At 33.7% G+C, this 18,100-nt stretch overlaps 1 protein-coding gene across 3 annotated transcripts; it reads right to left on the bottom strand.

Moving 5' to 3' along the window:
- Positions 1-1,323: 1,323 nt before the first annotated feature.
- LOC139527631 (uncharacterized) lies at positions 1,324-16,906 on the bottom strand. Of its 3 annotated transcripts, none has more exons than XM_071323165.1 (2): positions 16,888-16,906; positions 1,324-3,028 (listed from the first exon to the last, which is right to left on the bottom strand). In XM_071323165.1, exon 2 carries the CDS (start codon positions 2,926-2,928, stop codon positions 1,456-1,458), a length of 1,473 nt encoding a protein of 490 aa, XP_071179266.1. In that variant the 5' UTR covers positions 2,929-3,028; positions 16,888-16,906; the 3' UTR covers positions 1,324-1,455. The 3 variants fall into 3 exon arrangements, with proteins under 3 accessions (XP_071179266.1, XP_071179264.1, XP_071179265.1); XM_071323163.1 differs by lacking the exon at positions 16,888-16,906 and adding an exon at positions 12,739-12,988; XM_071323164.1 differs by lacking the exon at positions 16,888-16,906 and adding an exon at positions 12,810-12,988.
- Between the last annotated feature and the right edge of the window lie 1,194 nt (positions 16,907-18,100).

Below are 18,100 nucleotides of genomic sequence, written 5' to 3'. Positions count from 1 at the left end.
TCCAGTGGCATATATAACAATTGTGATGACGAATTCCTTCCTTTGTTTGAGAACAATCTTATTGAAATATAAATCTGTGATTTTCCTAGGTCCACAGCTTCAATGAACCAAAGCAAAAGTTATACATCGACCTGTATTTAAATCAAATTGGTTCTCTTCTTCTTTTGGTATACAACTGTAGTCTATCGACATTCGATGATTACATACTGTTGGCATACGTTGGCTAGTCTATTTACAACACTTTTACCCCTATTTATTCAAAATATATGTTTTTTTCTTATGTTCAATGTATACACGTATATATTTTAAATTGCGCTATAGTTCCGTAACTTTATATCCAGTCGTATAAACGAATCGTCGGCAAGTGCGTACATTTTTTTAAATCAATATTTCTGGTCTGTTCCAATCTGTCCTTCACTATTGACAATGACTATATATTACATTTTCCCAAATTCACCCTTGGAAAAAATATTTAAATAGATTTTAATTTCATCAAATCTTATTTTTTGGGTATTATTTATATATTATGAATTATATTCTTTACACCAGAAATGTTATTTATAAACAAGCGTATGAGTTTAGTAATGACAAGTAAGACAGAGTTGTATATTATACATCTGATAGTTCAAAATGGAAAGTTATAAGTTATAAGTTATCAGCCGTGTACACTGATCAATACCTGCAGAAGTGAAACGATGCATGAACTTGCAAGCCCGACAGAAAATCGCTTGAATACCTGGACGTGTCACCTCACACCCCTCACAATACCTTTGGAAGTAATACCTTTAGCCATGCTGGTGATCAGATAAGGGAAGATCAAAATATATTTGAAAAAAGTTTATTACTTTAAAGAATTATGAACAAATTAGATTTTCGAAAACAATTTTCACGGAACACTTATTTATGATTTCAACTTTGACTTTTCACCTAATTCCAATATCAACAGTTTAAAAACAACAGACCATGGTAATTTAAAAAAAGTAAGAATATTTTCCGTATCAAGTTAGTTAGTCGTATTAAACAACCGTACGATTGACAAGATATCGACACGCAATTACGACTACATCGGTTACTGTAGTTTTGTTTCTTTGTGGTTTATAGACATATCGTTTTTATTCATCGGGAAAGAAGACAAGATGGCGGATCTCGGAGAATTGATACTCTAAATTTAAAATCGATGGTGATCGCTTATCTAGCGGAATAAAACTTTAATATCTATGAATTTGAACATTTTTATACAGAATGAACATAATATCAATTTTTGATTTTTTTGCGAAGTTTCCCTTTAATATCACAAATGTTCCTGAATATTCCACACTGCCATTTTGATTCTGTGCTCATTCTTGGCTCAAAACCTTCTCTGAAATGTATTAGCACTTTAAGGTTTATAGGATGGTCCTAGAATGATATTATCGTGTAATAATCATGTTATAGATCATAAATATCGATATAAAATCATTTGTAGTTATACATGGAATGTACACGGCGAACTTGATTAACTTGTGATCGAGGCGAATACATGTTTTGTGAATTGTTCGTACTAGATAGTGTTCGCTTCTGGTTAACAACTGCATATACTTGTTCATTTTTCAGTACATGTGATGGCATAGATTTATTCAGATTTTCACTAAAAGCATTCCTCTGAAATCGCTGGTCTGGCATTGAAGCATTTAAGTTGGTGTTTCTCCAATTCATGCCCCCTTTACGCATTTGTACTGGTTCCTCATCATAATCTGGTGGAAGATCGTCCAGTCGTTCTGATGTTCGTTCCCCCTTATATATCACAGCGCTTCCGTCATTTGAAGACGCAGATCCTATACTTCGGAAGCTCTGGTTACTGTAATTTGAATGGAACGATAGATTACGGGTAAGAATCCTATGCTCGTGAACACTTCTTGGTGTACCCGGGCCCCTAGCCGATTGAGGCGGATAAACATCTCTGTAACTGTCTCGGGCACTAAGCGGTGGCGATGAGATGGGACTGTCAAGTTCATTATGTAATTTATCTCGGTCTTCCGACATTTTATCTTCAGAATCGTCAGAAGGCGTCGATAAATCTATACCGCTTTCATCGGAACCATTTCTTGAACGTTGTTGTTGCACATTCACACCAACTATTGTTTCGTTTAAACATTTACGTTTCTCGACGCGATCCAAGTTCCCCTTAGCACGACTTATTGTATCATAGTCTTTTGGCGGGAGGAGAAGTGGCACTCCTTCTTTTTTCGAAACATTAAGCCTCTGTCTAAGTTCGTCTGTTACATTGTCGTACGCCATAACTTCCTTGAGACTTTGTAAATCTGGTTCAATATCATCCATATCTGGAAAAGAGTTCTCGCTGAAAGTACTGGCCCCGGAATCGGCTGCCGAATCTGTTCGTGGGTCGCTATATCCATCCGATTCTATTAACCTAGAATCATGAATATGACCTTTGCTGACAAGATTCCTCTCAATTTCTTTTGTCCTGTCCGTATGTACTGAGATGATGCCATTTAACAACTTCACATACTGCGCTGCGGTTTCGGCTGTATCAAACCTATATACGTGCACGTGAACGTATTTGTTTGTTCTCGGTACATAACCTAAGTATATACATGCCACTATATCGTCAGGTCGTCCCGTATCTGGGTTTGTAGCTTGTGCTATGTAAGTAACATCACGAGTCGGTATAATGGGATAGTTCACGGTTTTTATTTTACGTTTCTTTTTTTCTTCAATGTCTTGAGAAATTTTAATTTCTTGATTGCTCACCTGCAATGTAAATTTAGGAGGATTGTGCCAATTCACCTGTTTCCGACGAAGATTTTCTACTACTGGGTCTGTGTACTTCCTACCACGAAGTCCTTTAGATTCGATCCACCCCAAAAATTCCACATAAAATTTCTGTGAATCCTTATTTTTATCCTTCTTTCCAAAAAATCGAGACATATTTAAACTGTGTCGATTCGATTTAAATAAACCACAAATAGTCAGTCATTCACAAGTGCTGTTTATATTGGGTTTTTTCTCAGTGTGTACCATCCAATTCCTATAAAAGACAATACGTAAAATTATTTCGCCTTCACCTGTCGCGATAAATGTCACATGTATTTGAGAAATATTTGACAAGTTAAAGATTTTACATATCGTTCACGGAAGGCGTGTAATAGCTATTTAAACCGGCTGTCAATATTATGTATGAGACTGTTTTTAAATGGTTCGGTTGGTCGATTTTGTCCTGATCCTTTCTAATTCTATCGCATACCAGAAGCTTATCATACAAATGGATAGGTCGACCTTAAATTTTTATTCAGAAAATATGAATAGGATCGGTATTTGGCAATGAGAGACGTTTCCATTTTTAAAAGATATGACGCGTGAAATTAAGATAGTCTGTCATGCAGAATAAATATGGCACTCCATAAAACAGTAGTTAAATATGTCAATCATAATTTATTGACAAAAAAGGTGAATAATTGGTTCTAAATTGCGAAATCCAGAGGCTAAACGGAGCCTGGATCGTTCACCTGGGAAAATATGCAATATTCATAAAGTGTGTTTTACTTTTCTGTGATCAATCAATTTTATCAAATTCAAATTTAAATATTTATTGCCATATAAACTTCATTAATATTAAAGTTTGTGACAAATACAAAATAAGTAACTAATTTAACTAAAATTCACATACTTATATATATGATCATATACAATCATTTAACTACAGTAAATAGTCCAGTTTCCCCTGTCCTCAGTTCTAATGACATTTTAAATGTTGAACCCCATTTTTTTTTACTTGTGATGGTGTTGATGGATTGAGTATATAAATAACCTCTTTTTCATCAGACAATTTTTATCCACACAGATCTATTTACTACTTTTAAAATTGCTGCCTTCCCGAGAGCATTGAAAAGAAATAAAGACTTCCATTTTATCATTAAGCATGTTAAGTGCTAGGATCACATTAAAATTCGGTAGAACGATTATTTACAAACTCTTTCTTACTAGGCTTTTGATATATATAACATTTTTTTTATAGTGAATGTATAATTTGGTAATTAATGTCAAATTCAACAGTTAAGTTATGTTTTCAAGAAACATCAATATACGTAAATCAGAGTGTTTTTTTTTAATATATTTAATTGTATTTCAGATGAAGAGAAGTCTGTAATAGAAAAATATATCAAAAATGCAGTTTTATGTTTAACTGGTATTTTTTTGTAGCTTTTTGTTTGTGAGTTTTATTAACATTAGTTTAGTTAAAACAATATTTTATTTTTCAAAAAGTGCACGAAATATCATTTTACAATATAAATACTGGGATTCGGAAACAAGAAAAACTTATATAAACCCGTATCCCTTGAAAAAAAAATATGAAAAAATAAGGAACATAGTATAAGAAACTCTTCTAATATGATTTTCAATTCATATTTAACATGCTTATTTTGTGGTTTTCCCGTTACTCAGAAGTCAGTTTGATCGAAAAATGTGATCAACTCATTTTTTATAATTATAGTCTCGCATGTAGCTGAGAAATATGTAAATGTTTCGAAAATAAAGTTACGTTAAATTAAAGTTTCAACATCTTAATCGAAATCGACATAAAAATAGTTGTTATGTTTCGTGAAAATAAATCTTTGCACAACTTAGAAAAAATATTTTCATTTTCCTCATCACTGATGAGTTCACTACCTGATAATAATGTTTGTATATTATATCTTGGTAGTGTAGAAATGTTTTGTGTCCTGATGACTCTACAATTATGACATTCTAGCAGATAGTGTTCGCTGCTCTCGACTGGAGAGAACAAAATTTTTCTGGAAAAGGTGTTCATTTAAGCCACTGCAGTTCAACCGGAGTCTGTCGTGAAGTATTTGGCCTTTTCTAGAACCAGTATTATAATATGTAGGAACTTTCTTAACGTTGTTGAAACTACCCCTTTTTGTGGTACGGTGAGGGTCAGTGTAAGGATATCATTACGAATATCTAAAGATGATAATCCATTCAACAACAAAAAAGGTAGTTATCTGACTATGGTATAAATGAATATGAAGATTGGCATGATTGGCAATTAGACTATTCAAATGTCACCGTGTGGTGATACGGCCTTCAGCAATGAAAACAAAGGTAAACACGCGGAAATGGCTCGCCTTCTTTACTAACCATTGATAGTATGTTAATAGTCCTAAATATAATCTTACGACAGCTATCACATAAACTTAACATGATCCAAGAAAATGAGATCAGGGTCATATACACCAAACAAGAAATACATGTACACCTTACAATCATTTAATACACGTAATATAGTTGAACTATTGCTTAGTTTCTAAGAAACAGTGACAGACTCAACCAAGAAAACTAAACTTTGACCAATGAACCATGGAAATGAGGTCAAGGTCAGATAAACCATGACAGGCAGACATGTGACATACGGAAACTTCGTAACATTAGGCAGCTATATACGAAGTATGAAGCATACAGGTCTTATACCTCTAAAATATATAGCTTTTAAGAAGTTAACCAACGCTGCCGCCGTATCATTATCCCTATGTCGAGCTTTCTGCGGCAACAGTCGCAGGCTCGACAAAAAACTTAACTATAAACACGGAACCATGAAAATGAGACCAAGTTTAGATTACAACTTACAGTTGGACATGTACAACTTACAATCATTCCATACACCAAATATAGGAGACCTATTGCTTATAGTATCTGAGATATGGACTTAACTACGAAAACTTAACCTTGTTTACTGATCCATGAAATGGGGTCGAGGTCAAGTGAAAACTGTCTAACGGGCAAGACGCCTTGCAAGGTACGCACACACCAAATATAGTTTTCATATTATTCATATTAAGAGAGAAACTAAGAGTAATAAAAATCTTAACTTTTTTCAAGTAGCCACTTAACCATGAAAATGAGGTCAAGGACAAAGGATACATGACAAACGGAATCTTCATAACATAAGGCAAATATATACAAAGTATGAAGAATCGAAGTCTTCTTCCTTTTGAAATATTAAGCTGTTAAGAGGTTAGCTAACGCCGCCGCCGTCGCCGCTGTGTAGAGCTTTCTGCGACAAAAGTCGCAGGACCGACAAAAAACAACAACATATCAATTCAAAGGAAATAACTAACGGTCTAATCTAATATACAATTTACCACAAACAAAATATTACAGAAATGTACAAAAACTACATGAACTAAAGACAATTCCTAAATTGCAGGCACCTGGCTTGGGGCAGGTAGATAAAGAATGAGGCAGAGTGTTGGTGTTAATACAGCACACAACATAAGATCAAACTTAAAAAATCAGTTACAAACGGCTTTAGTACAAATATACAAACTAACATAAAAACAATAGACACAATTAAAGCCAGCATTGAGCAACCACACTTAAACATTTGCATACGTTTCACCAAAAAATCGAAAATTACTAAAAAATCGCCTTGAAAATGATATGAGCAAAAGATAATTTAAAACTCATTGTTGAAGGCCATAACGGTGACCTAAAGTTGTTAATTTCTGTGTCTGTTGGTCTCTTGTGGAGAGTTGTCTCTTTGGCAATCATAAGACATCTTCTTTTTATATCTAATTTAATTCAGAATTAGCATAATTAATCAAGTTATCAGAATTCGTTTGTGTTGATATCCAGTAAAAATTGACGAATCTGAAAACATTTATAAAGATTGGGAACTGTTAAGGTAATGAGTCGGATATACATTTGAAATTTAAATTCATACATGTAATACTAAAATTAAAAATTCAACTTGACACAATGACAAAATGCACGCATGCAGTGCAATACTGCACTTTATGTATTTTGTTTCGAAGTTCATATATGCTGGAAGTAAATAAAACTTGTGCATTTTATTACTTTATATGACAGGCCCTCAATGTTGATAGAATTTTAATGATACCACATACATTCTCACAGTGTACATGGTGTAGGAACGGAAACGTACAAGATTTTGTAACGAATGTTTGAGAAGTGTTATAAAGAACCCTCGCGATTCGTACAGGTTGTAAATTACAATTTGTAATCATTTCAGTGTATATAGTTCAACATATGTATATGAGAGTGACTTATTTATTGTCAGATGAATATGTATACCATAAATATAAAGTTGAAACTATAGGATTACTACTACATATTTGTCTGCAAAAAGTCGTGCTTCAAACAGTAAATTTTCCTGTTGTCCCACGTTCTGGCGAATTGTGGAATATTTTCCTGATCATTTTACTAGTATATTGAATATCATATTTTTTTGGTTAAGATAACAGTATTTGATACTCGTTTTAAACAAAACAAAAGGGTGTCAAATGTTTTCTGTTTATTGACCAAGGTTTACAGACGGCACAAAAAATACCATTACACATACTTTACATTAAGATTGTCTTGTAAAATATATGTTTTATTGAACCATGACAATTCTGTTAAGAAATTTCATAGTGAAAAAGTTGCAGAGTTGCAGTGTTAGGGCCGACATTAAAAGTTCAATGTAGGATAATAAACCTAGAGGCTCTTAAGAGCCTGTGTCGCTCACCTTGGTCTATGTGAATATTAAACAAAGGAAGCAGATGGATTCATGACAAAATTGTGTTTTGGTGATGGGGATGTGTTTGTACATCTTACTTTACTGAACATTCTTGCTGCTTACAATTATCTCTATCTATAATAAACTTGGCCCAGTAGTTTCAGTGGAAAATGTTAGTAAAAATTTACAAATTTTATGAAAATTGTTAAAAATTGACTTTAAAGGACAATAACTCCTTATGGGGTCAATTGACCATTTGGGTCATGTTGACTTATTTTAAGGTCTTACTTTGATGTAAATCATTGCTGTTTACAGTTTATCTCTATCTATAATAATATTCAAGATAATAACCAAAAACAGCAAAATTTCCTTAAAATTACCAATTCAGGTCAGGGGCAGCAACCCAGCAACGGGTTGTCCGATTCATCTGACCTGATAAACAATTTCACCCCATCAGATTTGCTTTAAATGCTTTGGTTTTTGAATTATAAGCCAAAAACTGCATTTTACCCCTATGTTCTTTTTTTGCCGTGGCGGCCATCTTGGTTGGGTGGCCGGGTCACATGACACATTTTTTAAACTAAATACCCCAAAGATGATTTTTGCCAAATTTGGATTAATTTGGCCCAGTAGTTTCAGCGGAGAAGATTTTTTGTAAAAAATTACTAACATTTACCAAAAATGGTTAAAAATTGACTATAAAGGGCAATAACTCCTAAAGGGGTAAACTGACCATTTCGATCATGTTGACTTATTTGTAAATCTTACTTTGCTGAACATTATTGCTGTTTACAGTTTATCTCTATCTATAATAATATTCAAGATAATAACCAAAAACAGTAAAATTTCCTTAAAATTATCAATTATGGGGCAGCAACCAAACAATGGGTTGTTCGAAAAATTATCAATTATGGGGCAGCAACCAAACAATGGGTTGTTCGATTCATTTGCAAATTACAGGGCAGATAGATCTTGACCTAATATACAATTTTACCCCTGTCAGGTTTGCTCTAAATGCTTTGGTTTTTGAGTTATAAGCCAAAAACTGCATTTTACCCCTATGTTCTATTGTTAGCTGTGGCGGCCATCTTGGATGGTTGGCGGGGTCACCGGACACATTTTTTAAACTAGATACCCAAATGATGATTGTGGCCAAGTTTGGTTTAATTTGGCCCAGTAGTTTCAGAGGAGAAGATTTTTGTAAAAGATAACTAAGATTTACGTAAAATGGTTAAAAATGGACTATAAAGGGCAATAACTCCTAAAGGGGTCAAATGACCATTTCGGTCACGTTGACTTATTTGTAAATCTTACTTTGCTGAACATTATTGCTGTTTACAGTTTATCTCTATCTATAATAATATTCAAGATAATAACCAAAAACAGTAAAATTTCCTTAAAATTCCCAATTTAGGGACAGCAACCCAACAACGGGTTGTCCAATTCATCTGAAAATTTCAGGGCAGATAGATCTTGACATGATAAACAATTTTACCTCATATCAGATAATCAGATTTTCTCTAAATGCTTTGGTTTTTGAGTTATAAGCCAAAAACTGCATTTTACCCCTATGTTCTATTTTTAGCCATGGCGGCCATCTTGGTGGGTTAGCGGGATCGACGGACACATTTTTTAAACTAGATACCCCAATGATGATTGTGGCCAAGTTTGGTTTAATTTGGCCCAGTAGTTTCAGGAGAAGATTTTTGTAAAAGCTAACGACGGACGACGACGACGGACGACGGACGCCAAGTGAAGAGAAAAGCTCACTTGGCCCTTTGGGCCAGGTGAGCTAAAAAAGAAGAGGGAAATAGACCTCCGTTTTTCTATATGTACATTATTGTGTTTTGATTATCAAAGTAAATATTCCCTCTTATGATGTGCATCTATTCTTAGTGGAAAATAAGTATATATAAACCGTTGTTATTGTAAAATAGTATGTATAGGAGCAAAATACAGTAAGTTAGTAAAAACAAGTAAAATATCAACAAATATTTACTATAGAGAATAAAAAAGCGTACAAAAAATTACATTTCCTAAAGAGATAAAAGTTAAACGACAAAAAGAAAAAGTGCAGTACACATAACCCTTTATAGAAGACTGGAGATTGGACAATACAAAGCATAAAGACAACCGATAAACTCAGTTATACCGAAAGGGTCATCAAATCCTGCGCAATTAGTTGCTTCTCTTAAATAACCTTAGATGTGAATATATAGTGTCCCTTATATAAACTGTACAAAACGTCCCCAGAGTGCCCCAGTATAAACTGATAAAAACGTCATCAGATTGCTCCAGTATAAACTTATCAAAACGTCCTCAAATTGCCCCAGTATAAACTATACAAAACGTCCTCAGATTGCCCCAGTATAAATTGATCAAAACGTCCTCAGTGTGCCCAAGTATAAACTGATCAACACGTCCTCAGATTGCCCCAGTACAAATTGATCAAAACGTCCTCAGATTGCCCCAGTATAAACAGATCAAAACGTCCTAAGAGTGCCCCAGTATAAACTATACAAAACGTCCTCAGATTGCCCCAGTATAAACTATACAAAACGTCCTCAGAGTCCCCCAGTACAAACTGATCAAAACGTCCTCAGATTGGCCCAGTATAAACTGATCAAAACGTCCTCAGATTGCCCCAGTATAAACTGATCAAAACGTCCTCAGATTGCCCCAGTATAAACTATACAAAACGTCCCCAGAGTGCCCCAGTATAAACTGATCAAAACGTCCTCAGATTGCCCCAGTATGAACTGATCAAAACGTCCTCAGATTGCCCCAGTATAAACTGATCAAAACGTCCTCGGATTGCCCCAGTATAACTTATACAAAACGTCCTCAGATTGCCCCAGTATAAACTATACAAAACGTCCTCAGAGTGCCCCAGTATAAACTGATCAAAACGTCCTCAGATTGCCCCAGTATAAATTTATCAAAAAGTCCTCAGTGTACCCCAGTATACCTGATCAACACGTCCTCAGATTGCCCCAGTATAAACTGATCAAAACGTCCTCAGAGTCCCCCAGTATAAACTGATCAAAACGTCCTCAGATTGCCCCAGTATAAACTGATCAAAACGTCCTCAGATTGCCCCAGTATAAACTGATCAAAACATCCTCAGATTGCCCCAGTATAAACTATACAAAACGTCCCCAGAGTGCCCCAGTATAAACTGATCAAAACGTCCTCAGATTGCCCCAGTATGAACTGACCAAAACGTCCTCAGATTGCCCCAGTATAAACTGATCAAAACGTCCTCAGATTGCCCCAGTATAACTTATACAAAACGTCCTCAGATTGCCCCAGTATGAACTATACAAAACGTCCTCAGATTGCCCCAGTATAAACTATACAAAACGTCCTCAGAGTGCCCCAGTATAAACTGATCAAAACGTCCTCAGATTTCCCCAGTACAAATTGATCAAAACGTCCTCAGATTGCCCCAGTATAAACTATACAAAACGTCCCCAGGGTGTCCCTAATATACATTATACAAAACGTCCCCACAGTGTCCCTAATATAAACTGTACAAAACGTCCCCAGAGTGTCCCTAACATAAAATGTACAAAACGTCCTCAGATTGCCCAAGTATAAACTATACAAAACGTCCTCAGAGTGTCCCTAATATAAACTACAAAACGTCCTCAGATTGCCCTAGTATAAACTATACAAAACGTCCCCAGAGTGTCCCTGATACAAACTGTACAAAACGTCCCCAGAGTGTCCCTAATATAAAATGTACAAAACGTCCCTAGAGTGCCCCAGTATAATGTGTACAAAGAGTCCTCAGAGTGTTCTCAGTATAAACAGTACAAAACGTCCCAAGAGTCCACCAGTATAAACTGTACAAAGCGTCATCAGAGTGTCCACCAAATGAACTGTACAAACGTCCCCAGATTGTCCCTAATACAAACTGCAAACAACTCCTTCATAGAATATCCCCAGTTTTATATGCACAAAACTTTCTCATAGAGTATCCTATATATAAAATGCACAAAACGCACTTATACATTGAGTACCCCGGTATAAACTGTATAACACTTCTTCGTAGAGTGTATGTCCAAGTATGAACTATATAAAACGTTATCGTTCAGTGCCGTAGTGTAACTACAAAACGTCTTTGATGTCTGTGTCATTTTGGTCTCTTGTGGACAGTTGTATCATTGACAACCATACCACATCTTCTTTTTTATACTTGTACGTATCATTTTGGCAAATAAAAACCTCAATAGACAGTAACAAAAATTAATGGCCATTTTTACCATAAACAATAATCCAATGAAACATGTTACCACTTACCACAAGTTGTGGTAACAAGTCAAACACACTTGAAACCTCTATAGAACAGTTCACACCAACTGTTCTCCACAAAATAAATTTACTTTATTGATACCAATATACATATCCATAATCATTTGTTGTTTTTTTTAAGTAAATATCACCATTCAAGTATTCTACAAATTAAAAAAAAGTGTTGTGTAACTATGATAAAAAAAATTTAAATCACATACTCCGCGAATGCAACAGTTCGTAATCTTCAATATTATAATTATGAAGCTGACACCGTATACAATTGTACCAGAAGAGAAAAAAACGGTAACCCTCCTTCATAGAGTATCCCCAAAATGAACTGTAAAAAGACCTAATAGAGTGTCCTGTGTACTGGTATAAACTGCCCAAAACATCCGCAAAAAGTGCTTCAGTAAGATAAGCACAAATAGATTCATGGCCAAGAAAGAAAAAAGACTAAATACATACGAAATCACTACTATAACAACGAGAAAAAAGATCGGAAAGACTTTGCAAACTGTAACAGTTGCAGATTTCATTGACCAAACAGGAATCGTCTGAGGAGTCGGCCGATAACATCGTCACAACATCGTTCTTAGAAGCAGCAAACAAAGTCACATTGAGCGGAAGTAATGTATATCAGCGTAAAACTTGCACTTATACTTATAACCGTAGTGGTGACGTAAACCCTCATAAAATATCATAATGCATGTGTTATTCGATTTGTTATTCTGTAATTATAGTTAAGTTTTAGATTTGCTGTCATTGACTATGGTGCCACAGAATGGGCCAACTCTGCATCAAAGTCACAATGTGTTAAAAGTTACCATTAAGTTTGCTTGTAAGTATAAGGTCTAGAGAATTAAGTGTGTGATTGTGTTGTTCTAGTAAATACCTTTGTTAAACATAAACAAACAAAAACTGACCTTAATTTCTGCACTCCATGGGTGTAGTCTCAACAAAATGCATTATGAAATGTACCGAGAAATGTACTCACTTTTAAATTCAATTGTTTATCCGATTACGCTTCGCTGCTCATATTTTGTTTGTTTGATATTTTCTGCTTAATCACGTATTTATAAATATTGTTGATCAAGCAATTAACTTGCATTGTGAGGGTGAACGTATCAATAAAATTTCCAATAAGAACTTGCCGTATTTTGATATTGATTTTGATCGAGATATTTTCACCTCAAACTGATATTTCACGGACACGACACAAAAGGGAGATTATCAACAGATATGAGCTTGCTTTATTGTGACTGTAAATAAATTATACCAGATTAATATGAATGGACCCCGAAGGCAAATCTTACATTCCAAAGAAGATAAAGATTATTTGTTTTGATAGAAAATGAATGCCACCTATACAATGACTATATTGAATGAGGTGATAATTGCATTTAACATTTGATTTAACGTAACGGACAAGCATTGACGAAACAAATACTAATCTATTGGTTAAATACTGTTAAAGTTTAAATTATATTGAAATTTTTTTTTAAATCCTTTTAAAATATAAGTTTTTTTGCTTAAAAGACCTATTTTTAAAGGTTTTTAATTATTACCGCCATATGTTATTACTGCATATGGCTAGATATATACGTTAACATTGTTATCAGTGGGAGTAGACCGAACAGATGGACAATCTTCTGAAAGTGACTAGTAAAACTACATTTTTCTTATAGTCTGTATTCCCTATCATTTTCATTTTTATTGTTTTTCAATATTGTTTGTTTTTCTCTCACTAAAAGTGGTGGGGCAGGCAAGAACAGTTGTGTCACTTCACTTTTGACAGAGCAATAGGGCCTTCTGTATCGGCTCATAAGCAATTTGTCATATTACATCGCCGCGATATAGCCTTTTTGTGCTAATGCGGCGTAAAGCAACCAACAATCAATCAATCATATTATACAAGTTAATAGTGTACTCTTGATTCAATTATTTTCCCCTGGTTTGAACACAACTATAGAATCTAAACTCGCCAAACTGACAACCTTAGTCCTGAAAGTTATGTGTCTCAATAAAATCTATCATCTCGAACTATTTTCTTTGTTATGAGACAATTTATTACTCATTTCATTATCATAGTTTATTGTAATCTTTTATAGCTTTGGAAGTTGACGATGTTTACACCCGAATTCTCTTCTGGTTTCCCAACAACGACTAAAGAAACATGAATGTTTATAGTCAGTGTTATTTGAAAATTGTGTACTTTGTATTATTGAGAGAGGCTTAAGTATCACATTATTAACAAGCCGTTTAAAGAGCACCAAACTCAGATATAAGCTCAATGTTTAAGTTTTAGCGCATGGGAAGATTTTTTTTTAATAAATAAAATATATATTCAATTGGGCTGTGTTAAAAACTTATTATTTGCTTGATAATATATATATCCTGAATTATTTCCTGGCGTCCTAGCTAACAAAAGTTGATATTCAATAAAAGCGTTGCTTAGTTTGAAGCAGTATCAATTATTTGTTTCTGTGCGCAACACTCAAATTTCAAAGCTGACATGTCAATTTAATTTTTAATAGACCACAATACGACCATCAACAATGAGCAAAACTAACATTGATAGTAACATATAAAAGGCCCGACACGAAAAATGCAAAACGGGTTTCACTTATGTAAAAAACACTGATAAACGAAAAACAAATACCGTATCAATATACAGCAGCAAACGACAACTTTACTGAATAACAGGTTTCTGAACACATCGAGTATGATCCTAATGTAGATGTACATCTGTCTACACATAAAGAAAGTACAGAAAAAAATCATCTTTTACCTTATGAAGATACCATCTTGTAAAATAACCCCCATTAGGAACTCCCCATATTTGTATACTGGTGGCCTTTTGTGGAAACATTTAAATAATAATAATTTTATTTCAAAATACATCCATATTGGTCAAGCAAACACAAATACAATTTCAAACATATATAAAACAGACAATGAAGAATTACAAATATAAACATAAGAAAACATAGTTATAAATAAACTCATCATACAGTAGATACCAGGCTTAACATTTTGTATTTATGCCAGACGCGCGTTTCATCTACAAATAATGGTAAAGTAACCTTTGATGGACATGGACCTCATTTTTCGCAAATTTAAAGCTTGGTTTATACAGTCACCTACATATGTACTTTGAATTCTGTCAAAAGCTCAAATTCAGGATTTAAAAGTTGTTTTAAAAGGCTTTAAACGTGATAAAAATACAGGAATCATATTATTATGAATAAAGCCTTATTGTCATATTGTACGTTATTACACTCAAAGAAAGTTAACAGCCAACTTCAGGGAAGGAGAATATAAATATACCGGGCTGAAGTACGTTCACTAATCGCTAGAAGTATATATTCACTTTTCACTATTCAAAATTCATGAAGAGTGAACTGTAATTTTTTACACTATTCACTATTCAAGTTTATTAAATTGAATAACTATAGTAACTTCTTGTATATATAAACATTAGAAAAAAGATGTGATATGATTACCAATGACACAGACATTGAAAGCTTCAGGTCACCACACGGCCTTCAGCGATGTCCAAACCCCATACCGCATAATCACAAATATACAAGGAATTAAAAAGAGAAAACTAACGCTATAATTATTATTCTTCTAAACAGTGCAAAAATATCAACGATTTTTTACTTATATATATATATTTCTTCTAACGACACAATATTTTCATTTTATTAGTCTATATCATAATATTTTTTTTGTTAGTAATCAGTAAAGAAATGAATTAGTAACAGGCGATAAGAAATAAATGTTATTTTGCAAATGATAATGAAGATAGGTTTGAGGTCAAAAACGAAAGTTATGTAAGTAGAAATCTCTGTTGCAACAATACATAGGAATGTTCTCACTGTCATCGCGATGTAAAATATATCAGACAGTTGTAAAAGGCTTTACTCACGAGATGCATACGCATAAAAATCCATATAACAAAAACATAGAGGGAACGTGGCCGGGTACTTGTACATCCCAACAACAAAAGAACGCTGAGAGCAGATCTGAGAGTTCTCTCAATAGCTGACAGCTATTTCATAGCAAATTCTAACTGATAAAAAAATGCATCTTAGACTAAATTATCAATAAGTGCACATTCAACATGGATTAAGTGTTAAGATCATAGGAAAAACATGACATTGTGCAATGCCAATATACAGGAATCGACAGATTGTAGATCAATGTCAATGGTATTTCATTTACTGATAAAAACAAACTTAATACGAATATCAACAATAATTCAAAGAATTAATGACAGCGTTGAATTGGTAACCTTTTCGAATAAGTTTTTTAAAGGGTCGATAAGTTGGTTTGTTTTGCTATATATAATACGATTAAAATATACTATCAGCTTAAAACTTTGAGGCTTAGTATTATATAGTATTAAGGTATAAAGTAAAAGGATATTTGTTAGGCCTATCACATTGTAATGTCTAGAATTATTTGAAATATATTCCATTTCGTACAAAAAAATCCACGAATCACCGACAATGAAAAGTGGAGTAGTTTTATAACGTGTACTGTTTAAGGTGAATACTGTTATATTAAGCTTAGTTCAACATGACTTGGTTATTTAAATGATCAATATTGAATTAAACGACTTTGGAATGTAGTTTTTATGAATGGTTGAGTTTACTAAGATGAAGTAGTAGGCCATAAAACTCCGAAGTCTTTATACATGTTATAAATATTGACCTATTAAAAATAAGTATTTTTTTAAACTGTGTCATTCATTTAAAGGAGCACTAGCTGTCAAATTCATATTTACCAATTTGACTCAAATTCTCATATTTGATTTATAACAATGTAAAACATTTATCAAAATTATAAAAAGTCTAAAATAAACAATTTACATTGCATGGGATCGATAATATGTAGCTTCGTTTTGTGTTTATTTTAGTCTTGACGCTATATAATTTAGAACTATCGAGTTGACCCCCGAAGACCTCCGATGGTCATACACGCATAAACTCGTGCAAGTGGATTTTCCAGGTATGTTTAATTTTATATTGAAGATTAAAAATGTATGTCAATCGTGTTTTTCTTACCTGAATAAGAATGCCTTTTTGTGGATAGAATCAGTCAATTAAATGATTTATATTTGTTGTGTGTACCTTTCATTAATAGTTATCCCACAAGGATGCGGTGTGCCAGTGTAAGATCCCCCCGATGGCCAGAGACCAGAGGGTGATCTAACACTGACACACCAAGTCTGAGTGGGATAACTATTTTACATCCCAGCTGTTTTAGATTAGACGAAAAACCATTTACAATTCATAAAATCTAGTTTAGAATGCCAAACAACCATTATAATATACTTTATATATTATTATATGATGTATACCCTTTATGACCCCCGAACAAGATGAGTAGATATCAAACAATGTCAACTCGACCCTAGCGCTAATCGGCCCACACTATATCTCCACTTTATAAAAAAAAATCGCCCCACTCTTGTTTATCGACTCGCCCCACTTTTGCAAAAGTGTAAAATCAAATTGAACAATCAGTCTGACAACTCACTTATTAACGAAAAAGGTTTAAATCCCCCTGAATAAAGGTCTGCCAACTCGCCCCACTTATAAAAAGATCTTGCTTCCTTTAAGTATGTTAAATTACTGATAGTTCGTATCCAGTCGTCCTGGTGTAGTGGTATGTGTCGTGACTTATCAAGATAAAAAGAAAATGTGTCGTGAATTGATAATGCTTAAGGTCTTGAGTTCGAATCACAGCATATACACTGGATTTTTTTTACGTGAATTTTGATAGGTAGTCTTTTCCGTATAATCAATTATAAGTTTTAAAGTGGATTTGACATTCCCGCCAAAATGTTTCAGAACATAGGAAAGCATGCATAACAAAGAAACTCAAAGTTTTCAATGTTGACATTCTTTTCCTTTAAATAACCGAAGACGCACACTTCATCCGTTATCCACCTTTAACTAAGGGGTCAAACTAAAGGAAACATAAATATGATATCAATGATGTCGAATTATTCACTTGCAAGTGAATAATTCATCATCAATGTTTCTTAGCTTAATTTGACAAAATTTCACTTTCGTTTATGATTGAAAAAAAAATCATATTTAAATTAAAAAATTCAGATTTCGTATCTGGTGTCCCTTTAAAAGTAATAAACTGAAAGGTTTTCATATTTTGAGTGAAAGATTTGGACCTTTTGTCTTAATTCTGATATAATATGTAATACGTACAACAATTTCACTATTGTAACGTCATATTATTAAAAGTATCTCAAAAACT

This window comes from Mytilus edulis, chromosome 6 (genome assembly GCF_963676685.1).
Source record: "Mytilus edulis chromosome 6, xbMytEdul2.2, whole genome shotgun sequence".
In the NCBI taxonomy this organism is placed as follows: domain Eukaryota; kingdom Metazoa; phylum Mollusca; class Bivalvia; order Mytilida; family Mytilidae; genus Mytilus; species Mytilus edulis.
Note: the sequence above shows the minus strand (reverse complement) of the source record. Positions and strands in the feature narration are given on the sequence as shown.